Genomic DNA, 25648 nt, shown 5'->3' with positions numbered 1-25648 from the left:
GGAAACACTCCCATTTACCATTGCAACAAAAAGAATAAAATACCTAGGAATAAACCTACCTAAGGGAAAAAAAGACCGGTATGCAGAAAACTATAAGACACTGATGAAAGAAATTAAAGAGGACACCAACAGATGGAGAGATATACCATGTTCTTGGATTGGAAGAATCAATATTGTGAAAATGACTATACTAGCCAAAGCAATTTACAGATTCAATGCAATCCCTATCAAATTACCAATGGCATTTGTTACGGAACTAGAACAAAAAATCTTAAAATATGTATGGAGACACAAAACACCCCAAATAGCCAAAGCAGTCTTGAGGGAAAAAAACGGAGCTGGAGGAATCAGACTCCCTGACTTCAGACTATACTACAAAGTTACAGTAATCAAGACAATATGGTACTGGCACAAAAACAGAAACATAGATCAATGGAAGAAGTTAGAAAGCCCAGAGATAAACCCATGCACCTATAGTCAACTAATCTATGACAAAGGAGGCAAGGATATACAATGGAGAAAACACAATCTCTTCAATAAGTGGTGCTGGGAAAACTGGGCAGCTACCTGTAAAAGAATGAAATTAGAACACTCCCCAACACCATACACAAAAATAAACTCAAAATGGATTAGAGACCTAAATGTAAGACCGGACACTATAAAACTCTTAGAGGAAAACATAGGAAGAACACTCTTTGACATGTCCCAGCAAGATCTTTTTTGATCCACCTTCTAGAGGAATGGAAATAAAAACGAAAATAAACAAATGGGACCTAATGAAGCTTCAAAGCTTTTGCACAGCAAAGGAAACCATAAACAAGATGAAAAGACAACCATCAGAATGGGAGAAAATATTTGCAAATGAATCAACGGACAAAGGATTCATCTCCAAAATATATAAACAGCTCATGCAGCTCAATATTAAAAAAACAAGCAACCCAATCCAAAAGTGGGCAGAAGAATAAATAGACATTTCTCCAAAGAAGACATACAAATGACCAAGAAGCACATGAAAAGCTGCTCAACATCACTAATTATTAGAGAAATGCAAATCAAAACTACAATGAGGTATCACCTCACACCTGTTAGAATGGGCATCATCAGAAAATCTACAAACAGAAAATGCTGGAGAGGGTGTGGAGAAAAGGGAACCCTCTTGCACTGTTGGTGGGAATGTAAATTGATACAGCCACTATGGAGAGCAGTATGGAGGTTCCTTAAAAAACTAAAAATAGAATTACCTTATGATCCAGCAATCCCACTACTGGGCATATACACAGAGAAAACCATAATTCAAAAAGACACATGCACCCCAATGTTCATTGCAACACTGTTTACAATAGCCAGTTCATGGAAGCAACCTAAATACTCATTGACAGATCAATGGATAAAGAAGATGTGGTGCATATATACAATGCAATATTACTCGGCCATAAAAAGGAACGAAATTGGGTCATTTGTTGAGATGTGGCTGGATCTAGAGACTGTCATACAGAGTGAGTAAGTCAGAAAGAGAAGAACAAATATCGTATATTAACACATATATGTGGAACCTAAAAAATGGTACAGATGAACCAGTTTGCAGGGCAGAAATTGAGACACAGATGTAGAGAACAAACATATGGACACCAAAGGGGGAAAGAGGCAGGGTGGTGGTGGTGTGATGAATTGGAGATTGTGATTGACCTATATACGCTGATGTGTATAAAATGGATGACTAATAAGCACCTGCTGTATAAAAAAATAAATAAAATAAAATTCAAAAAAAAAAAGGAAAAAGAAAGAAATAAAATGGATCTACTTTATTGTGTGGAGCAGAAGGAAGCTCAGAGTGACCCTGCCCCTGGTTGATGGGAAAAGACTCTGTCTGGAGTCTATATTCTTTAATCATGTGGAATTTATTGAAAAAGAAAAGAATGTTGAGAGATGGGGTAAGGGGATAGGGAAGTTGGAGGCCAGAGAAGAATGTGTAACAGGGCATGGATAGGAGAGGAAAGATATTTGAGCTTCCTGTCTGATAGGCAGAGGAAGATGTGATTAGTTTTTGACTGCGGAAGAAACTAAATATAAATTGAGTCCAGTAGGGTGATGGAGGACTTTTGCTGCCTGACTCAGAGCAGGAAGCAAGGGCACAGGCTTCTAGACCTTGTTGCAGAAAGATTGATTCCGACAGCATATAACTTGCATCCTGGTTCCATGGGATAAGTGGTTCATGGATGGGCACATGTTTTCACAGCCCTGGACAATGAATTGAAGTTTTCCACCTGAAAGAAGCAGAGGCAGACTGTAATGAGCAGAAAGCTTCCTCCTCCAATCTTAGCTTTCATCCATGGTTCCCAGTGTCCCTATGTAGGCACGACCAAGTCCTCCAACTTGTATATTCTTTCCTTCCTCCCTTCCATCTGCTTCTTCTGGGCCCTTCCCCTGATCAGTTGCCCACTCTTTCTAGTGAGGGACCAGACAAACCACAAGGGAAGTCAGGCAGTCAAGGGAAGTTCACGGGATGGAAGTAACCAAGATCCCTTCCTTATTTTGAGGATGAGGACTGAGTGTAAGGGTAGAGAGGTGTAGGAAGACACATATACAGGTCTGCCAACCTGTGAACACAGACTGGTGGACAACTGTTTATTACTTAACTCATGTATTCAATATTTAGTAAATGCCTACCATGGGCTGGACATTGTGCTAAGTGCTAGGAATATATAGCCATGAACAAGATAGACACATTCCTGAGCTTACTGTCAATGTCTCAAGGGGCAACCCACACATTTCTTTAATAGGAAGAGACAGCCAATCTCCCTGCCTCTTTTTAAGACATCGTAAGCCTGCTGGGAAGGGCCTCTCCCTCAATAGATGGAATTCTGCTCTTGATTCTTGAAAGGATAAGGTTCTCCTGGATCTCCAAGTTTCTGGGGAATCACAGCTTGTTCCCTCCTCGTCCCCTGCCACCCTATCTCCTCCCCATCAGTACTCAAGCTGGTTGATGTGTTCTCTGGCGAAGACTGGCTCATGAAGTCCCCACATACCTTCAAAGATCTTCTTTAACATGCACTGCTGGGAATTCTGAGTGGAGCAGACTCCCTCTCCTTGAAGACATTTTCCTTGGTCATTCATATAAGAGCATGTGTGGCAATTTAATACTGGGCCTGAAAATTTAAGATCAGCCTGATGAAATAACCTTAGGATCCAGGTTGTATAGCCTTGAGTCACACATCTGGGGAGGGATGATGGGCAACAAGTAGGTGGATACAACACATTTCATTTCCTGGTTCTTGTTAGGGATGTGAGGGCTCTGTGTCTGAAAGAGCATATTTTCTCTTCTGTGCCAGAGGAAATGCCTTCATTCTTACTGCTTCATCTATGATTTTCATTACTGATGAATCCCACATTTATCTCTCTAGTACTGACTTTTATTCTAATTCATCACCCAGTGGCTTCCCGGACATTTATCATTAGATGCCCTTCTGCAGTGTCTAACTCAATAGGAGCAATAGAACTCCTCATGTGACTGGCTCCCTTTCCTACTCCCCATCACACTCTCACTTATCACAAGGCACAAACACTTGCAGTGAAATCTGACTGATTAATAAGCTGTGTTAGAATGCTGTAATGTTGCAAACATTACATCAATTCTCTATTCTCAAAGTGACCTTCAGTCAGGTCAGTTTGTCACAAAGAGCAGTCTCTTTGAAGCGATTCCATATTGCATCTCTACCTCCACTGCCAATTCCCTAATTAAGGAAGCATAAAGTGGAAAGAATATGGGCTTTGGAGTCAGACTTAAGTTTGAATCCAAGGTTTGCTACTTTCTAGCCGGATGATGTAACTTCTCTCGTCTGAAAATTTGGAATACTGCTACTTATGTAATGGGGTGAAATATAAAGTGTCTATGTCTGGTAATAACTTGAGACATTAAACCTTGGATCTTGCTTTCCTTCCTTGAAGAACCCCTTTTGAGTAAGAGCCAAAGAATTGCAGTTGTCCTGGGAACTTATTTCTGGATCTAACAGACAAAAGTGTCAGCATGCTTTACTTTCCATTGATGAAAGAAATGTTCACATATTGAGTGAGGTATGGAGAAGTTATTCTGGCTTATACATTAGTTAACTTGAATTTTATGCTAACTAAAACAGCCTCTTTGTGGCCTATTGAACAGCTGCTTTAATTATTAAAGAAAAGGTCACATTAACCAGAAGTAAAAAATGTCCATGTTAAAAATAAAGATTAAATACCCCTCTTCATGGGATGCCAGTTCCAGTACTCCATTGATGATAAAACTCCCTTCCCAGGTGCCAAGGCCATACTGTACATGTATGTGCTGGTCTTTTTGTTTGTTTGTTTGTTTGTTTGTTTGTTTTTAACCTTGAAGAAATGTATCCCTGACTTGTTTAATGTTCTTTGTTCTGACAAGATATAGAACTGTGCTGAAAACTCTGCTCCTCCAGAGCAGTTTCTCAGAGTAATCTGGGAAGCTGGCTTCTGGGCTATAGTCCTCACTTTGGCTCAAATAAAACTCTTTTCTATTATTATTATTGATTGTTTATTATTTCCATTGACACCGTGTTCAAACATGAAAACCAAGATCTACAAGCTCCACTGCTAGACATCTCTTTAGAGGGTTTGCAAAGCATTTTGACATAGTTTGTTAAGAGGCAAATTTAGCATGAAGCTCACCAAAGTTTTCTTCCATGAGCCCCTTCCAGGGGAGGTGTGGGCATCTGTATTCACAATTTCTTACATAGAGTGAAGTTGGAGAGACTGCTGGTACTTTTATATTTGTTTTGTTTTTCTTAAAGAGGGCCCTCTGAACAGTTTAACCTCCAAAGGGCCCCACAAAACCTGGATCTTGCCACCTGGGATTATTGTAAAGAAATGTAAAGAGATGTAAAATGTAAACAGCTCTCTTTGGGAGAGCTGTTTGTGAAGTGTATGAACTATTCTTTCTTCTAAACTCCTTAAAATTGGTTTTCTGTATGTGTTACCTACTTCCCACCTGAAGTCAAGGATGGGCACCCATCCAAATGTGGCTCACCTGAAATTGTGCTTGAAGGCGGGATGCCTGAAGGCTGTTCACCTGCAGACCGTTCACCAGAAGTCTTTTCACCCGACGGCTGTTCACTGGAAGCGTGTTCACCTGCAGCGTGCCCACCCGCAGCATGCCCTCTTGAAGCGTGTTTGACTGCACTGTGCCCACCTGAAGCATGTTCGACTGCATCGTGCTCACCTGAAGCGTGTTCAACCGCAGTGTGCTCACTTGAACCATGCTCACTCAAAGTGTTCTCGCCTGAAGAAGTCTCATATAAAGCCTCACCATCTGAAGGGTTTTCAAGTGAAAAGTAGTCACCTGAAGGTTGCTGAACTGAAGCTTGATGATCCATAGAGCCAGGAAGCTCATCATATTGACCTGATGCTCCTGGGATGGAGAAATAACAGAAGAGAGATGGTAAAGGTGAGAGAGGACGTCTGGATAAAGAGTGCTTTCCTATGGAGCAAGGCTAATGTTGTGGGGTTCCTAGGTTTCTGGGGGCCTAGGTCAAGCACCTGAAGATACTGCAGATGTTGGATGCAGTCAACCAGTTACCTGGGAGGCCATGAAGGACAGGGGTGTTAAGGAAACACAGAGACCACCTCTGTGATTGAAGGGAAGAATTTTAAGATCCACAACATTTGTGTGGATCTGTGTACCCTGAGTGGGCACATGGGGGCCTCCTCACCCAGCACCAAAAGCACTGTGCCTCCCTGACAGAGCCAACGGCAGGAAATCAATGTCCCATCATTCATGTAATCAGAAGTCCACCACTAGCCTCCCTCCAGTTCCCCTGTGGGTGAAAGGTAAGAATGGAGGTACAAGAGGGAGAGAAAGCAAATTGTTTCAGTAGCTGAGTAATTCTAGCTGAAACTGAGGGTGGAAGATTTTAAACTTTGGACAAGATAAATTTTAAGCTAGAGATGACAAATATCTAATGAACCCACAAAAATTACCAGAAGGCACTAAGACACCTTTACTTGGCAAGTTCATGTTCTTTCACACACTCAACCCCAATCCATGTGAGTTGGGGACACAAAGCCAAGTTGCTGTTAATTATTAAGATAAAAACAATCTTTGCTTCTATATCCCTGAATTGAGATTCCTTGTGACATATCATTTACACCAACTTTACAGAGTTGTCATGAGTATTCAATAAGATAAACTGTGAAGTGCCTAGTCCGTTGCTCAAGTGCTCAGCTAATTTTAGTTTTCCCTCCTCCTGACCTTGCATTTGGAATTACAAAACTCTTAGCTGGTCGTTCTGTTCTGACCACTCTCTTCTACATTTAATCCATCTTATTAGTGGCTGTCAGACAAATATCCTTAAGTACAACTTTCATTTTATTAAGTGTAGCACCAAGCAGACAATTTGATTATTACTTTTTTTTAAAATTATTACTCTTTGACTGAGTAACTGATTTAGACTGAGTAACCTAGAGAAGGGTGGTGAGTAGACTATAATGACTAAATTATTAATCCTAGCCAAAAGCTGAATTACAGGATCTTTGAGACCTAAGTCCCCAAAATACTCTAGCTCTGTAAGAATCCTGCAAATATATATATTTGTGTGTGTGTGTGTGTATGTATGTATGTATTCTGAGTGATTTGAAGACCTTACAATCAATAACTTTCAAAAGGCTAGCATTAGAATACGTTGATAAAGGAAAGGTAAGATTTGCTAAGGCTTTAAGGAATTTTTAATTTTAAAAAGTTGTTACAGAAATATCATCTTCTTGACTGATCCTTCAAAAGTTAACAGAAGTTTTAATAAAGAAATTTCTGATACGGAAGGGAGGCTTGAAAAACACACTAATTTCTTTGTCATGCTTATAGTTTATGACTCACTGCCTCACGAAGTGGCTAGGACATACTACCTTCTGGTAGCTATGTAGCTACGTTTCCCAGTCAACTTTTGAAAGTCTAAGAAAGCAAAAGACAAAATCTCTGAGAACTGACGTTACAGAAAACACGTTGTCATTTAATAGACAGCTCAGAGCTCATGGCCTCTCACTTCTCCTGTAGGAGGAAGGAGGGAACAGAGCCCACCCTGAATGGGGGTCCTGAAAGAGGGAATACCACTGGATGGATAGACCAATGAAAGAGTGGCTTGTAAGGTCTCTGGTCCAGAGCCATGCTGTGTTCTCGGATGACTTTCCAGGCATACCACACTCCCATCTCCTCATGTCTCTCCTTCTACATTAACTACACAAGGATCCCCTACACTCAGTTCACGGGGGCAAACCTTCACTGGACCTCCACAGAACCCCTAGACCAATCTTCTCATTTCACAGAGCATCAGATACAATGTCAAGTGGCTGAAAGTATTAGGAACGAGACTGTGCTAAGCCAGTCTCTGATGGTGAAGCCATAACTAGGAGGAACCCACCACCGGTTCAGTAGCTCTCAGAGTTGAACTTGTTCAGCTACTCCTAATTCTGAGTTAGATTGGTTTGGGTAACTAAGATACTGGCCTGCCTTCTTCAAGGGCTGAAATGCCTTAAAGGTGCCCCTTACATGTCCACCCAGAGCCAAGACAAGAGGACTTACCTCTGGCAGATCCAAGCAGATACAGACTCACTAATAGAAGACATTTCTTCATCTGGATTTTGGGAGAGAGGGCACCCTGGTGTGGGGCACCCAAGAGCCGTGAAAAAGACTGTGAGCAGAAGCTCCCAGTGCTGAGCCACAGAGTCTGGGATTCTAGAACCTCAGAAACAATCCATGATTCATCACAATGTGTTGTGCTCTGAGGTCCTCATGTCGCCCGATCAGGCAGGTTGGACCTCTGGCAACCCACGGCAAATTGTACTGTGAAGGCTCATGCACCATGGTATATTGGGGCTCTCTGCCCTACCTTAAAAACTCATATTACCAAAATAACATATACTCTATGTAATAAATTTTAAAATCTATCTACTCTCTTTTTAAAGCGTTCTTGACAGTGAGGTGTGATTAGCTGGTTATTTTTTGTTTGACTCTCTAAATCAGCCTTTTTTCCTTTTGGTCCTGGACCCCAGAAGGATGATCTCTCTTGAGTTGATCACCTGAGTGCTGGTTGGGGTTGGCTTTAGATTGTGTTTAGCCAATGGAAGATTGGAGAAGAGAACACACACACACACATACACACACACACACACACACACACACACACACATACACACGGATTGAGATGGAAGTATTTATTCCTCCTATTACCTTCCTGCCACAGTTCTGACACTGGCTGGGTCTTGATGTGACAGTTTTTGAAGGGTGTCCTCTCTTCCATGGCTTCAGCTCTCCACCAGGCTATGGTTACATGTTTTCCTTCCCCTGCTCCCTCAGGCCTAGGAATGATGATGATTTCTTGCAGTTGCTAAATTTGGATGCCCCGACTTTATTATATTTTTTCCTTAACCCTGCTCACTTCTGCTAATAGTATTTTCATAATGACCTATATCAATCATGGTTTGAGCAGGAAACAGATGGCAAACTCAAATGGGTAACAGGAGAATTTACGTGATATGGACATTGAAAAGGGATCTTCAAGACATATTTGAAAGCTGTGCCTTGAGCTGTAACTGCTGAGAAGATGGATGCAGTGAAGCATCCACCTGGTATTAAGCTAGAACTTTTGGGGGATTGGGTGGCAGAGCTACCATAGCCCCCATCTCCTCCCTCTTCCCTGCCCACCTCTCTTGGACCACTTTGTTACATGTACCACTGAATGCTGGATCTAGAATAGATGTATTTGTCACTCATAATTATTTAATGCTTGTCTCCCCCATTAGACTTTTTTTTAATACACATAGCAGGCAAGTGTGATGACTTTTTTAAATATTTATTTATTTTATGTATTTATTTTCCTTATTATTATTATTTTTGGCTGCATCAGGTCTTAGTTGCAGCACACAGGATCTTTGTTGAGGCATGCGGGATCTTTTCGTTACAGCTCATCGTCTGCTTGGGTTTCTCTCTAGTTGCGGTGTGCAGGCTTCTCTCTAGTTGTGGCATATGGGCTCCAGGGCATGTGGGCTCTGTAGTTTGTGGCACATGGGCTCTCTCATTGAGGCGTGCGAGCTCAGTAATTGTGGTGTGCAGGCTTAGCTGCCCCTCAGCATGTGGGATCTTAGTTCCCCAACCAGGGATCGAACCTGCGTTCCCTGCATTGGAAGGTGGATTCTTTACCACTGGACCACCAGGGAAGTCCCTTCCCCATTAGACTTTAAGCTCCTTGAAAATGGTGTTCCAGTCTGTCTTGATCACTGTTGTATCCTCACTACCTAACAGCATGCTTGACACATAACAGGTGCATTTTTCCTGCATGAAGGAGAAAATGAATTATCTTTTCTGGACCTTGCTCTACTTCATGGAGGAGGATGTATAGACAGCCCCTAGAGTGGGCTGGCTGAAGATTCTGGGTCAATGGGAGAAAGCAGGACCTCAGAGATCAGAAGTTGCAGAGGCCAACCCTACTTGGCTTGAGTTGGAGGACAAAACTAGGTTTTCCAGGTCTGCGGCTCCACTCCTCTGGAGGAGAGAAAGGCATGACACAGAATGCCATCAATAGTTCCTTTTTTTGATGTGGAGTGAGTTAGGAGCTGAGATCACATTCAGTCAGACTTTTGTTGATAGAAGCAGTGGAAATTAGTGGAAAGGAAGTGGTGTTATCTATACCACCTACCAGTTTAAAGTATGCCAGCAGTTCTCTTTGTAATTATCAGAACTTTCTGGGACATCCCTGCCTCACGCCTCCCCAGGAGTGACAATATTAACAGATAAGACCTTAAAGCCTGAATGTTCTCTCCTTAAACCTCATCCTCCAACTTCTTCCTCCCTCTTTTTAAGGTTGGCTTTACAGAACTATACCCCAACCCCACCCAGGCTGACTTTCACTGGGCTCTACTTTGGGAATCTTCTCCCTGTGTCCAGTAGTCTGGCACTTTAAAGTCCGACCTTTGAGTATCTGAGCTCATCATAGAGCTCATCATAGAGCTCCATCACCCATGTGGTGATGGAGAATTCACTATGGAACTTGAACAGTTCTGGAGCTAAGACATCCAGAGGTATTCCGGGTCCTGCCCAGATGAGTTAATGCTCCAATTTCTACTGCCCCAAATGAACCAAAGAACTAGCCAACTCAGCCCCTGTAATGTTTGTGACCTGGTTAAAAAAGATGAACTGAGTCAGAGTCTTCTCCTAGAAATATGCAGTTGAAACACAGAAAGACAGAGAAAATTAGCTATGGGGAGCTGAGTTGAAAGGTCATTTAGACTCATGTGCTGCGACCACTATTTGGGGCCAAACGGGGGATAAGTAAGCTGAGAAGTCCGGGAGAAAGTAACAGAGAGAAAAGAGTACAGAGGAGATGAGAGATACCAGGCCTCATTCGGTTTACCTTAACCTTAAACAATGGGGAATTAGACATATACATGTCAGAATACACACCACTCAGACTGGGCCTCATGGAGACCTGAACACAGTCTGTGACCTGCAATAGTTCTGGATACACAGCAGTTCTAGTAATAGCTATCTGGTAGACCTTCTTTTCTTCTAGTCTTCCTGCCTACGTTCTTACTGCTCTTGTTCTAAACTGACTTTTGTCTACTCTGTATGCTGTGACTTTCACTTACTTATAACTCCTACTGATTCATAACATTTTTCTTTTTTGAAGTATAGTTGATTTACAATGTTGTGTTAATTTGTGGTGTACAGTAAAGTGATTCAGTTATACACATGCATACACATATATATTCTTTTTCATATTCTTTTCAATTAGGTTTATTACAAGATATTGAATATAGTTCCCTGTGCTATACAGTAGGACCTTGTTCTTTATTTTATATATAGTAGTTTGTACCTGTTAATCCAAAACTCCTAATTTATCCCTCCATCTCCCCACCCCATTTCCCCTTCGGTAACCATTAAGTTTGTTTTCTACGTCTATGAGTCTGTTTCTGTTTTGTAAATAAGTTCATTTGTCACATATTTTAGATTCCACATATAAGGGATATCATGTAATATTTGTCTTTCTCTGTCTGACATTTCATTTAATATGATATTCTCTAGGTCCATCCATTTTGCTGCAAATTGAAATATTTCATTATTTTTATGACTGAGTAGCATTCCATTTATATATATATATATATATATATATATATATATATACATATATATATATGTAAAACATCTTTATTCGTTTATCTGTCAATGGACATTTATTTAGGTTGTTTCCATGTCTTGGCTATTGTGAATACTGCTGCTATGAGCATTGGGGTGCATGTGTCTTTTTGGATTAGAGTTTTCTCTGGATATAAGCCCAGGAGTGGGATTGCTGGATCATATGGTAACTCTATTTTTAGTTTTTTAAGGAACCTCCATACTGTTCTCCATAGTGGCTGCAGCAATTTACATTCCCACCAACAGCGTAGGAGGGTTCCCTTTTCTCCACACTCTCTCCATTTATTAATTTTAGACTTTTTAATGATGGCCATTCTGACCGGTGTGAGGTGATACCTCATTGTCGTTTTGATTTGCATTTCTCTAATAATTAGTGACGTTGAGCATCTCTTCATGTGTCTATTGGCCATCTGTATGATTCATAACTTTTGCTCACTCAGAGTTTCTGAATGTTCATTACTTCTGCTAACTCATGACTTCTGCTTATTCATGGCTTATGCTGACCCCTGACTTCCCTGACATGTGCCTTTGTCTATTCTTTGGTCCTAATAGGCATTCTTGACTCTGACATTCAGTTTTCAAGAGAGAAAATCTCAATGGCTTAACCTCGCATTCTCATCCCTTTTGCACAAAATTCTAATGCCAGGCTACCTCACAGGTCTTTCATGCAATTCACAGTGGCCAGGATGGAGGTCTATGTGATACCTAGCATGGTGATCTATGTTAAGAAACCTAGAAAGGGGTCAGAGCTGTGGTAACCATTCTGAAGTTTCCTGAAATTCAGAGGGGGCACAGTAAAATGGAAGGCATGTTTCTTCACCTGTGCACTGCTACTGCCAGGGGAAGGCATCAAGACCTTGCACAATCTGTCCCCACATGTACTTTCTCTGTCTTGTGTTTCCACTCCTCCCCTTCCCTTTCTCTACCTTCATCCCAAGCTCCATCACAGGCCACATCCGTACACAACTTCTAATTATTCTCTGAATATGCAATGCCCTCTGCATTTTCATGGTTCCCCTCCCCGCCTTCCTGAAACTGTACTTCTCCATCTAGTCTTCCTGATAAGAATTCATTCTTAACTCTTCACACACTCCCTGGGAAGTCTTAATCCATGTCAATCACCACCTACCAATGGAAGACTCCCCAAATCCACCAATCTGGCCCATAGACTCCTCTCTTTCCAGTTCAGACCCACATATCCAACTACCAGCTGGACATTTCTATCTGGATATCCCAGGATATTTGAAACTCAACATTTGTGATACTGAATTCATCATTTGTACTCCAGCTCTGTTCCTGGGACTTTTAGCTTGGTACGGGCATACCTTGTTATACTGTGCTTTACTTTATTGTGCTTCTCAGATACTGCCTTTTATACAAATTGAAGGTTTGTGGCAACCCTGCATCAAGCAAGTCTATTGGTGCCATTTTTCCAACAACGTCTGCTCACTTCATGCCTCTATGTCACATTTCGGCAATTCTTGTCTTATTTCAAACTTTTGCATTATTATTAACTTTGTTATGGTAACCTGTGATCAGCGATTTTTGTTACTCTTGCAAAAAATTAGGACTCACTGAAGGCTCAGATGATGGTTAGCACTTTTTAATCAAAGTATTTTTAAATTAAGAAATGTACATTATTTTTTAGACATTATGCTATTGCATGCCTGCTAGACTACAGTATAGTATAAACATAACGTTTTTATGCACTGGGAAACCAAAAAAATGCATGTGACTCACTTTATTGCAATGTTTGCTTTGTTGTGGTAAATCCAGAACCCAACCTCCAAGGTATGCCTGGGCAAGTCACATGATGAAAGTTATGTTTATACAGCAGAAACTAACACAACCTTGTAAATCAGCTATACTCCAATAAAAATTAATTTTAAAAAAATCCTTCTCAATTAAAAAGATATTATGTTTACACTGTACTGTATTCTATTAAGCATGCAATAGCATTATGTCTAAAAAATGTATATACCTTAATTTAAAAATACTTTATTGACAAAAAATGCCAACCATCATCTGAGCCTTCAGTGAGTCATAATCTTTTTGCTGTTGGAGGCTTTGAAATACTGTGAGAATTAGCAAAATGTGACCAAAAATATGAAGTGAGAAAATGCTGTTGGAAAAAGTGGTACTGATAGACTTGCTCAATGCAGGGTTGCTGCCAACGTTCAATTTGTAAAAAGCAAAGTATCTGCGAAGCGCAATAAAGGGTGGGAGTGTGGCACAATAAAACGAGGTGTGCCTATAACTGACTTCCCCCTTGCCCTTACCTCCATATTATGTCAGTTTCACCTCAAACTAGTTTATCAGCTCCTCTTTATTCCCACCAGCATAACCCAAGTTCAGGCTCTCATCTCCTTTCCCCTGGACCACTGAAACAGCTTCCTCTCGGCCTCTGTTGTCCTCATCAGAACTTTCTCTTTTTCTGTTGCCAAAACTGACTTCTAAAACTAAAATCCTGAGTAGTAGAGCTCTGCAGAAACTCCAAATAAGGGTCTCTCAGATCAGAGCTTCTCTAGCTTCAGCTGCCGTAGCCTTACATCCCGACAGGAGCTCAGCCTGCAAACAGATGGTTAGACACTTCTGCACCATCCTTTCAAGACAACACCTTCTCCATCGTCAGGTTGCATGAACCCAAAAGGAGCAGCCTGTTCAAAGGTGGGGAAATCTTCTGTTTGGCTGGCCATATAATATTTGTCCCTTCTGTAACAAGTCAAGTCAGGGATGGGAGGAAGGATATTATCACTGGGAATTGTGTGAGTAAAAGGATACAGCAATTCCTACCTTTCCCTTCACTGGCTTTTCATAATTGTGACTCAACCAGTGGTGTGCTGAGAGCTGGCTTCAACTGGCTTATGGGAGCTGACTGTTAGAGTTTCAGGAATTTTACAAATTGGACACAGGTATTAATAAAAATTAACATATAAACTGACAAACTATATTAGAAACGAAGATAAATACTCAACACCTCATCACTCCTTATTTATTTTACTACATTTTACTATTGATCTGCACTGTTAAGGTTATTCAGTTCTGTTGTATCTGTGTGTTAGAAATACTGTAAAATGATGTGCACATCTCTTAACTTAATTCAGTGACGTCAGGATGGTAGCTTGAAATTGCCATTGACACCATGTAAATCTACAAATTCTACAAATCAGGACTCTCCCCGCCCTCCTTCACCCCACAAGCCAGTTGTTCAACATTTACCAGCACACCAGTGGACTAAACCCACGTGCTTATAACCTAGGAAAGTTGATGATCGACTTCTCTTCAGAACACTGAAATCTTGCAAAATTATTTAGCATAGGAACTCATCTAGGACAGGGCAACTGCTAAAAGCTTTTAAAACTAACAGACTGGAATTCTGCTGTGACTGAATCCAGATGGGGAACGATAATTGAAACTAATGGTGGAGACCAGTGTCTACAGTCTTTTGTGTTTCTTTTGTAAGAAACAGAGAAGTGTTTCTTAATCTTAAAAAAAAAAAATGCATACCATTTTTTGGGTAAACATATAAAATCTTACTCTACCCTAAGGAGGCCCCCTTTAAACCTCCTTGATGGTGGCTGAGAAAGGGGTTGACTGCTTTCTGATACCTCTATGGGCTAAGATGATTTTGTCAAGCTTTGTACAGTGTGCACTAAGAAAGAAATTAGGTTTTACTTTCTTTTATAAAGTGTATTATATTAACTGTATTCATATATTTATTAAATGACATGTCCTCCCACCCTAAGGTTCAGACATTGTCTGTCCCCACCCATAACTCATGCACCATACATAATGTGGAGTCCCTCAGCACTCCTCAGGTTAAAATGGGTCTTCTCTATCTTTTCCACAGCAGGAAGGACTGTGAACAGAAGCTGGGGTAGTCCCCGGCCTCGGTGAGGGGCTGGGACAGCTGGACTCTCTGGAAGGAGAGTCAGGGAGAAGCTTCAGGGAGTGGAGAGAAGAGAATCCCTGGGGACTGGGCTAGGCATCGGGGCCCACCCTCCTCCCCTTAGAATCCCAGAGCATTCTAGGACTAGGGCTAACTGGGAGTCCCAGAAAAAAAAACACTAACTAAAATCCTTATTCTTAGCAAATTATAAAAAATTATTTCTGAGGAAACACATCCATTCTTGTTCATGATGTGGAGCTGGTGCTAGGGACCTTCCGAGTCTAAAGGAGCCATATCTGGCAGCAGGAATCCAGTCCTCAGACACTAATTTGGTGGCTCTTGGGACCGAGAAGACTTGCCAGGTTTCCCTGGCAAAGTCACAGGGTCAATGGAGTCTGCAGATCCGGGTTTGAATCTGCCAGTTATCCTCTTTGTCACCTGGGAGTAACTGCTTCCTTTTAGTTTTCTCATCGATAAAATGGAGATAGGCTGTTGTGTGAGAATCAAATTGAATAACACTGTTCAAACATTTAGCACTGTGTCTGGTACACAGCAAGCTCTGTCAGTCATGCTCTTTTGGGCTGAAGCCGGTGACACAACCTCCTCAGACTTCAGAGCTGGGCTGGGGAATAATTATACCCCTATGGAATAAGCCCTCCGTTTTAGTGGGTTTCCTGTTCTTAAGCTGGGATTGAAGGTTAAAGCCAAGGGGCGGGGGTATATGTTCATTCTTGAAGTCTGATGTTTGGGTAAGGGGGGACCCAGGATCTGGGGTGGGCCTAGGGCTGCAAGGGAGCCTGAAGCCAAAGGTACAAAACTTTTCCCTCCAGATCAGTGTTTTTAAATTACATTCGTCAAGCAGTGTAAACAAACAAAAATCTCTAGTCTGTAGTGCAGCCTGCCTGAAAGATAAACCCAAATCTGCTACTTTGTGTTTAGTGCTTTACTGAGCAACAGTCTAGGCAAGTATCCACTTCTTCTAATTTTTATTTTTGTCATTTTATTTCATTTTTTGGCCACGCTGCGCGTCATGCAGGATCTTAGTTCCCCGACCAGGGATCAAACCCGTGCCCGCTGCAGTGGAAGCGCGGACCGCCAGGGAAGTCCCCTAATTTCTCTGAAATCAAAAGATTTCAGTATCTTGTCTTAAACCTTATTCAAGGAAATAGTCTCCGAAGTACGGAAGATCACGGTGTGTGCCCACCCCTCCAGGGTTATTAGCTCACCTGGATCTCATAAATCCTTTGGCCGAGTAAGGCAGACATGATTCTCCCATTTAAAAGCTAGTTAAAATGGGAGCAAAAGAAGCCTTGAAAGAACGTGGCTCCCTCAGCAGGACAGGTGGAGGTGAGCAGAGCCTGGGCGCGGGGCTCCCATCGGGCCCTTGGCTCACTCCGCATCCTGGGGAAGCCCAGCCCTTCGCCTCGGCTCCCATTGGCTGCCGTGCCTGCCGGGGTAATAAAGCCAGATCCTCAGGGTCCGGGCGCCTGCAGCTGCCCTACCTCCTGCTACTGCCTTGTCCTCGATCGGAGATGGGGACGCGCCTCCTGCTGCTGCTGCTGGGCCTCTCCTTGCTGCTGGGCCTCCTGCAAGGTGAGCCCCTGCCGGGCATCTGGGAGGACCGTGGGGACTGGGTCTAGGTGAGGCAGACCCACGGGGGCTGTGGATTGATGGGCATGGGGGAGTGGGGAGAAAGGCACAAGGACCTAGCTCGAGCCTTGGAGGTGACCACAGCCTCACCCCACCCCTCTCTTTCCTCCTCCACCCCGACTCTCCTTTGCGTCTTCCACTTTGGGCCCCACTCTGCTCCTCTTCCCTTTCTTCTTCCTCCTCCCTCCCCCATTTTACTTCAGCCTCTACCTCCCTCCCACCTCAGTTCTAATCCCTGATACTCCCCCATGCTTCAACCTTTCTTATTGAGAGCCCTACATTTGAATTGAGAGGGGGCAAAGAAGGTTCTTTGTGGGTGGTGCATGTGGGCTGTTCCCAGAAGGAGGAGTGATCACGAGCCCTAGAAGCGGGGTCAGTGAAGGGCTTGACCTCATTCCTCCAGCAGCACAGCCCATCCCTGGGGGGACAGGCAGAGCCCTCTGTGCTCAGGTGCAGACCTTGTGCCTAGAGGTGCGCACGCCTCCTCCCAGGTGTAAGCCAAGCGGAGAGAAATGACCTGCTTTCAGCACATTCCTCAGGCGCTGGGAGCTGGTCAGTGTCCATGCGCACCTGGGTCACAGGTGTGCTCCCTCCTGAGCAGCCGGGATGCTGGGCCGGAAGAGCCTTATTATGCTGCTTTGACTTTCCAGCTCTAGAATGTTTCCAGTGTCACCGAGTCAACGCCAGCGGGGTTTGCGAGAGCCGGGAAAGCTTCTGCCAGACTCAAGGCAGCCAGCAGTGCTTCCTGAGGAAGGTCTACAAAGGTAGGTGGGGCCTGAGAAGTCTCCTGGGTGACCTCAGCCTGATCTTGAGGGAGTTGGCTCTCTCAGGAGCCCTGGGGGCAAAAGCAGAGAGTGTGGGAGTGTTTGTTTGTTTTCCTAAAACGTTAGAAAAGAGTCCTCTGGATCTGGTGCTGGAATGCCACTGGGCCTTGACTGTACCAGTAGACCTATCAGGAGAAAAAGTGCTTGCTGAGGGGGTCCCTGGATCCTTGGGTAGTCCCCGTAAATACTCAGGGAGGACAGCAATTGGATTCTAAATATTCCCCTGGAGCTTGTGTGTGGTAGCAGTTTTGGGAACGCGAGGCCTTGGTGCCAACAGGATGAGAGGTTGGGAGAGGATGGCCCACTGGTGGCCCATGTCAATCAGCATGGCTTTGATGTCCTTTCCTACCTGGCTGCCTGACTCTTCAGGACAATGTGCTCTTTCTCCTCATTAGCTGAGGCGCTCATTCTTTTTTTTTTTTGGCCATGTTGCGACATGTGGGAACTTAATTCCCCGACCAGGGATCGAACCCACGCCCCCAGCATTGGGAGTGTGGAGGTTTAACCACTGGACAGCCAGGGAAGTCCCGAAGGACTCATTCTTTCAACAAAGATTTATTGTTTACCTCTTATGTGGCAAACACTTGAACTTGGAGGCCACAAACCAGAGATCCTCTTGTCTTTCTTCCTCTCCAGGTGACAGGTTCCTGTATGGATACCAGGGCTGTGGGGACCTGTGCCTCCCCATGTCTTTCTTCAGACAAAATGCTCGAGTGGATTTTGTGTGCTGCAGTGACTCATCTTTCTGTAACAAGCTTTAGAGACTTGGCCCTTCTTTGCCCTGTTCCATTGTTCATTCAGCCCTTTCCTAGACTTCTGCTGCCTCAAAAGACTGGGCCATCTTTCCCCAGCACTGTCCCAGCCCTGACACCTACTCAGCTACAGGTGTTGATGTTTCAACACCTTAACCCACCAGATAGATGCCTTCTCCTTCCCACCACCCTTGGTGCTCTTTCTTTCTCAGATTCCTATCTCCTTCCCCCACCCCCCCTTTTTTTTTTTTGCGGTTCGCGGGCCTCTCACCGCTATGGTCTCTCCCGTTGCGGAGCACAGGCTCCGGACGCGCAGGCTCAGCAGCCATGGCTCCCGGGCCCAGCCGCTCTGCGGCATGTGGGATCTTCCCGGACCGGGGCACGAACCTGCGTCCCCTGCATCGGTAGGCGGACTCTCAACCACTGCGTCACCAGGGAAGCCCTCTATCTCCTTCCCTTTGTCTCGGCTTTCTCTTCCCTCCCCCCACACCCCCATCATTGGCTGGCATATAGCAAGCTCTGCCTTCCCGTCTTCAACAAGTATTTCCTGATTGCTAAACTCTCTAATTAGGTGCTGATGATATAACAGTGAATAAGGTAGACCTGACCCCTGCCCTCCATATGTGTTCAGTTTAGTGGTTCCTTTACTGCCAGTCTGACCAGGGTCACGAGAGCTGCAGCATCTTGCCCCCCTCTTATTCATGGAACTTAGAGTTGGAAGGAATTCCTTCACCACCACCCTCATTTTACGCAGACACACACAGACACAGACACACGCACGCACGCACGTGAGTGGTCTTTCTCAGTCTTCCTCTCTTTCTACTGTTCAGCTTTTTTCCTAATAAATCACATATGTTTTTAGGTTGGTCTTCTTTGGAATTTTTGTTTTCGCCTTTTAATTACATGAGTAAAAGCCATACTTAACTTAGAATAAGTATAAAATACTGGCAAAAGTAGACATTACTGGCAATCCCATCCTATCACGCAGAGATGTTATCTTGTTTACATTTTCAGGTATGTCTTTCCAGGCTTTTTAAAGCAGAAGTAGGTCATGATATGTGTGCGTGTTTAGATATAAATATATATACATTTATATATATTAAGAATTATAACCTGCTTTTTTATATAAACTATGGATATCTTTCCAATGATACTTTTATGTTACCATCTTTTATTGATTACATATTAGTGCATCATATACCTACAACATTTATTTAACAAGTTCTGTACTGTTATTTTGATTACTTTCAACTTCTTGAAAGTCAGATTTATTAAGTTATCATTGACATGCAGTAAGTTCATGCTTTTTAGGTGTGCAGTTCCCTCAAATATGATCAATTATGTGTGGGTGTATGGTATTTTATTTTTGCATATGAATGTCCAATTGTTATAGCACCATGTGTTGAAAAAATTACCCTTTCTCCTTTAAAAATTTTTAATTGAAGTATAGTGTGATAGATAATCTATAAAAATATCCTTTTATCTTTTAGTTACCTTAGCACATTTATCTAAGATCTATTGACCATATTGGTGTAAGTCCACTTCAGGACTCTTCCTTTTCTTCCATTGACCTATATGTCTCTCTTTAGGCCAATACCACGTTGCCTTGATTACAATAGGTTTATTGTGAATCTTGATATTAGGTAGTGTGAGTCTTCCAACTTGTTCTTCCTCAAAGTTATTTTGAATATTCTAGGTTCTTTGCAGTCCCATGAAGATTTTCAAATCAGCTTAATGATTTCTTTAAAAAAAATGTTTTCATTGGAGTATAGTTGATTTACAAAATTATATTTGTTTCAGGTGTACAGCATAGTGATTTAGTATTTTTGAAGATTATACTCTATTATAGGTTATTGCAAGATAATGGCTGTAATTCCCTGAGCTGTACATTATATCTTTGTTGCTTATCTATTTTATATATAGTAGTTTGTGCTTGTTAATCCCATACCCCTAATTTGTCCCTCCCCACTCCCCTCTCCCTGCTGGTATCCACTAGTTTGTTTTCTGTATCAGTGAGTCTGTTTCTGTTTTACATATACATTTATTTTTTTAAATTCCATGTATAAGTGATATCATATAGCATGTCTTTCTCTGTCTGACTTATTTCACTAAGCATAATATTCCTCTAGGTCCATCCACATTGGGTCAAATGGCAAAATTTCATTCTTTTCTATGGCTGAGTAATATTCCATTGAGTATGTGTGTGTGTGTGTGTGTGTGTGTGTGTATGTGTGTGTGTGTATGTATGTATAAAATACCACATCTTCTTAATCCAGTCATCTTTTGATGGGCACTTGGGTTGCTTCCATGTCTTGACTATTGTAAGTAGTGCTGCTATGAACATTGGGGTGCATGTATCTTTTTGAGTTAGTGTTTGTTTTTTCCAGATATATACCCAGGAGTGGAATTTCTGGGTCATATGATAGTTCTATTTTTAGTTTTTTGAGGAATCTCCAGTTTTCCTTAAGGGCTGCACCAATTTACATCCCCACCAACAGTGTACAAGTGTTCCCTTTCTCCACATCCTCTCTAACATTTGTTATTTGTAGACTTTTTGATGATAGCCATTCTGACAGATGTGAGGTGATATCTCATTGTGGTTTTGATTTACATTTCTCTAATAATTAGTGATATTGAGCCTCTTTTCATGTGCCTGTTAGCCATCTATATGTCTTCTCTGGAAAAATGTCTATTTAGGTCTTCCCCACTTTTTGATTGGGTTGTTTGTTTCTTTGATATTGGAGTTTTATGAGTTGTTTGTATATTTTGGAAATTAAGCCCTTGTTGGTCACATCATTTGCAAATATTTTCTGCCAGTCCATAGGTTGTCTTTTCATTTTGTTTATGGTTTCCTTTGCTGTACAAAAGCTTATAAGTTTGATTAGGCCACAGTTGTTTATTTCTGTTTTTATTTCTATTGCCTTGGGAGAATGACCTAAGAAAACATTGGTATGATTTATGTCAGGGAAGGTTTTGCCTATGTTCTATTCTAAGAGTTTTATGTTGTCATGTCTTATATTTAAGTCTTTAAGCCATTTTGAGTTTATTTTTGTGTATGGTGTAAGAGTGTGTTCTAACTTCATTGATTTACGTCCAGCTTTCTGAATATGACTTGCTGAAGAGACTGTCTTTTCTCCATTGTATATTCTTGCCTCCTTTGTCAAAGATTAACTGACAATAGGTGTGTGGGTTTATTTCTGGGCTCTCTATTCTCTTCCATTGATCCACATATCTGTTTTGTGCCAGTGCCACACTGTTTTTTTTGTTTTTTTTTAACAACTTTATTGGAGTATAATTGCTTTACAATAGTGTGTTAGTTTCTGCTTTACAACAAAATGAATCAGTTATATATATACATATGTTCCCATATCTCTTCCTTCTTGCGTCTCTGTCCCTCCCACCCTCCCTATGCCACCCCTCCAGGCAGTCACAAAACACCGAGCTGATCTCCCTGTGCTATGCGGCTGCTTCCGACTAGCTATCTACCTTACGTTTGGTAGTGTATATATGTCCATGCCTCTCTCTCACTTTGTCACAGCTTACCCTTCCCCCTCCCCATATCCTCAAGTCCATTCTCTAGCAGGTCTGTGTCTTTATTCCTGTCTTACCCCTAGGTTCTTCATGACATTTTGTTTTCTTAAATTCCATATATATGTGTTAGCATATGGTATTTGTCTCTCTATTTCTGACTGACTTCACTCTGTATGACAGACTCTAGGTCTATCCATCTCATTACAGATAGCTCAATTTAGTTTCTTTTTATGGCTGAGTAATAGTCCATTGTATATATGTGCCACATCTTCTTTATCCATTCATCTGATGATGAACACTTAGGTTGTTTCCATCTCCGGGCTATTGTAAATAGAGCTGCAATGAACATTTTGGTACATGACTCTTTTTGAATTATGGTTTTCTCAGGGTATATGCCCAGTAGTAATATTGCTGGGTCATATGGTAGTTCTCTTTGTAGTTTTTTAAGGAACCTCCATACTGTTCTCCACAGTGGCTGTATCAATTTACATTCCCACCAACAGTGCAAGGGGGTTCCCTTTTCTCCACATCCTCTCCAGCATTTATTGTTTCTAGAATTTTTGATGATGGCCATTCTGACTGGTGTGAGGTGATACCTCATTGTAGTTTTGATTTGCATTTCTTTAATGATTAGTGATGTTGAGCATTCTTTCATGTGTTTGTTGGCAGTCTGTATATCTTCTTTGGAGAAATGTCTATTTAGGTCTTCTGCCCATTTTTGGATTGGGTTGTTTGTTTTCTTGTTATTGAGCTGCATGAGCTGCTTATAAATTTTGGAGATTAATCCTTTGTCGGTTGCTACATTTGCAAATATTTTCTCCCATTCTGAGGGTTGTCTTTTGGTCTTGTTTATGGTTTCCTTTGCTGTGCAAAAGCTTTGAAGTTTCATTAGGTCCCATTTATTTATTTTTGTTTTTATTTCCATTTCTCTAGGAAGTGGGTCAAAAAGGATCTTGCTGTGATTTATGTCATAGAGTGTCCTACCTATGTTTTCCTCTAAGAGTTTGATAGTTTCTGGCCTTACATTTAGGTCTTTAATCCATTTTGAGCTTATTTTTGTGTATGGTGTTAGGGAGTGATCTAATCTCATACTTTTACATGTACCTGTCCAGTTTTCCCAGCACCACTTATTGAAGAGGCTGTCCTTTCTCCACTGTACATTCCTGCCTCCTTTGTCAAAGATAAGGTGACCATATGTGCGTGGGTTTATCTCTGGGCTTTCTATCCTGTTCCATTGATCTATCTTTCTGTTTTTGTGCCAGTACCATACTGTATTGATTACTGTAGCTTTGTAGTATAGTCTGAAGTCAGGGAGCCTGATTCCTCCAGCTCCGTTTTTCGTTCTCAAGATTGCTTTGGCTATTCGGGGTCTTTTGTGTTTCCATACAAATTGTGAAATTTTTTATTCTAGTTCTGTGAAAAATACCAGTGGTAATTTGATAGGGATTGCATTGAATCTGTAGATTGCTTTGGGTAGTAGAATTATTTTCACAATGTTGATTCTTCCAATCCAAGAACATGGTATATCTCTCCATCTATTTGTATCATCTTTAATTTCTTTCATCAGTGTCTTATAATTTTCTGCATACAGGTATTTTGTTTCCTTAGGTAGGTTTATTCCTAGATATTTTATTCTTTTCATTGCAGTGGTAAATGGGAGTGTTTTCTTGATTTCACTTTCAGATTTTTCATCATTAGTGTATAGGAATGCCAGAGATTTCTGTGCATTAATTTTGTATCCTGCTACTTTACCAAATTCATTGATTAGCTCTAGTAGTATTCTGGTAGCATCTTTAGGATTCTCTATGTATAGTATCATGTCATCTGCAAACAGTGACAGTTTTACTTCTTCTTTTCCGATTTGGATTCCTTTTATTCTGTGATTACTGTGGCTAAAACTTCCAAAACTATGTTGAATAAGAGTGGTGAGAGTGGGCAACCTTGTCTTGTTCCTGATCTTAGTGGAAATGCTTTCAGTTTCTCACCATTGAGGACGATGTTGGCTGTGGGTTTGTCATATATGGCCTTTATTATGTTGAGGAAAGTTCCCTCTATGCCTACTTTCTGCAGGGTTTTTATCATAAATGGGTGTTGAATTCTGTCGAAAGCTTTCTCTGCATCTATTGAGATGATCATATGGTTTTTCTCCTTCAATTTGTTAATATGGTGTATCACGTTGATTGATTTGCGTATATTGAAGAATCCTTGCATTTCTGGAATAACCCCCATTTGATCATGGTGTATGATCCGTTTAATGTGCTGTTGGATTCTGTTTGCTAGTATTTTGTTGAGGATTTTTGCATCTATGTTCATCAGTGATATTGGCCTGTAGTTTTCTTTCTTTGTGACATCCTTGTCTGGTTTTGGTATCAGGGTGATGGTGGCCTCATAGAATGAGTTTGGGAGTGTTGCTCCCTCTGCTATATTTTGGAAGAGTTTGAGAAGGATAGGTGTTAGCTCTTCTCTAAATGTTTGATAGAATTCGCCTGTGAAGCCATCTGGTCCTGGGCTTTTGTTTGTTAGAAGATTTTTAATCACAGTTTCAATTTCAGTGCTTGTGATTGGTCTGTTCATATTTTCTATTTCTTCCTGATTCAGTCTTGGCAGGTTGTGCATTTCTAAGAATTTGTCATTTCTTCCAGGTTGTCCATTTTATTGGCGTAGAGTTGCTTGTAGTAATCTCTCATGATCTTTTGTATTTCTGCAATGTCAGTTGTTACTTCTCCTTTTTCATTTCTAATTCTATTGATTTGAGTCTTCTCCCTTTTTTCTTGATGAGTCTGGCTAATGTTTTATCAATTTTGTTTACCTTCTCAAAGAACCAGCTTTTAGTTTTATTGATCTTTGCTATCGCTTCCTTCATTTCTTTTTCATTTATTTCTGATCTGACTTTTATGATTTCTGCCAACTTTGGGGTTTTGTTGTTCTTCTTTCTCTAATTGCTTTAGGTGTAAGGTTAGGTTGTTTATCCGAGATGTTTCCTGTTTCTTAAGGTAGGATTGTATTGCTATAAACTTCCCTCTTAGAACTGCTTTTGCTGCATCCCATATGTTTTGGGTTGTCATGTTTCCATTGTCATTTGTTTCTAGGTATTTTTTAATTTCCTCTTTGATTTCTTCAGTGATCACTTCGTTATTATGTAGTGTATTGTTTAGCCTCCATGTGTTTGTATTTTTTACAGATCTTTTCCTGTAATTGATATCTAGTCTCATAGCGTTGTGTTCGGAAAAGATACTTGATACAATTTCAATTTTCTTAAATTTACCAAGGCTTTATTTGTGACCCAAGATATGATCTATCCTGGAGAATGTTCCATGAGCGCTAGAAAAAAATGTGTATTCTGTTGTTTTGGTTGGAATTTCCTATAAATATCAATTAAGTCCATGTTGTTTAATGTATCATTTAAAGCTTGTGTTTCCTTATTTATTTTCATTTTGGATGATCTGTCCATTGGTGAAAGTGGGGTGGTAAAGTCCCCTACTATGAATGTGTTACTGTCAATTTCCCCTTTTATGGCTGTTAGTATTTGCCTTATGTATTGAGGTGCTCCTATGTTGGGTGCATAAATATTTACAATTGTTATATCTTCTTCTTGGATCGATCCCTTGATCATTATGTAGTGTCCTTCTTTGTCTCTTCTAATAGTCTTTATTTTAAAGTCTATTTTGTCTGATATGAGAATTGCTACTCCAGCTTTCATTTGGTTTCCATTTGCATGAAATATCTTTTTCCATCCCCTTACTTTCAGTCTGTATGTGTCTCTAGATCTGAAGTGGCTCTCTTGTAGACAGCAAATATATGGGTCTTGTTTTTTTAT

At 41.4% G+C, this 25648-nt stretch overlaps 2 protein-coding genes across 2 annotated transcripts in view; one reads left to right on the top strand and one right to left on the bottom strand.

The window, feature by feature from the left end:
• Window positions 1-2139: 2139 nt before the first annotated feature.
• On the bottom strand, window positions 2140-7628 carry LOC114886389 (acrosomal protein SP-10-like). Its single transcript, XM_029206823.1, has 5 exons — window positions 7577-7628; window positions 5345-5413; window positions 5033-5284; window positions 3027-3146; window positions 2140-2264 (listed from the first exon to the last, which is right to left on the bottom strand). The coding sequence occupies exons 1-5, from the start codon at window positions 7626-7628 to the stop codon at window positions 2140-2142; spliced, it is 618 nt and encodes a 205-aa protein (XP_029062656.1).
• An 8978-nt stretch (window positions 7629-16606) lies between these two features.
• Window positions 16607-25648, top strand: part of LOC114886538 (secreted seminal-vesicle Ly-6 protein 1-like) — a 104110-nt gene continuing 95068 nt past the window's right edge. Inside the window, exons 1-2 of the mRNA XM_029207096.1 lie at window positions 16607-16667; window positions 17375-17488. Of these exons, the coding sequence (XP_029062929.1) occupies window positions 16607-16667; window positions 17375-17488 (175 nt within the window). The remainder of the gene's footprint in view (window positions 16668-17374; window positions 17489-25648) is intronic.

Source organism: Monodon monoceros, unplaced genomic scaffold (genome assembly GCF_005190385.1).
Source record: "Monodon monoceros isolate NGI ecotype Baffin Bay Population unplaced genomic scaffold, NGI_Narwhal_1 Super_Scaffold_7, whole genome shotgun sequence".
NCBI classification, from domain to species: Eukaryota; Metazoa; Chordata; class Mammalia; order Artiodactyla; family Monodontidae; genus Monodon; species Monodon monoceros.
Note: the sequence above shows the minus strand (reverse complement) of the source record. Positions and strands in the feature narration are given on the sequence as shown.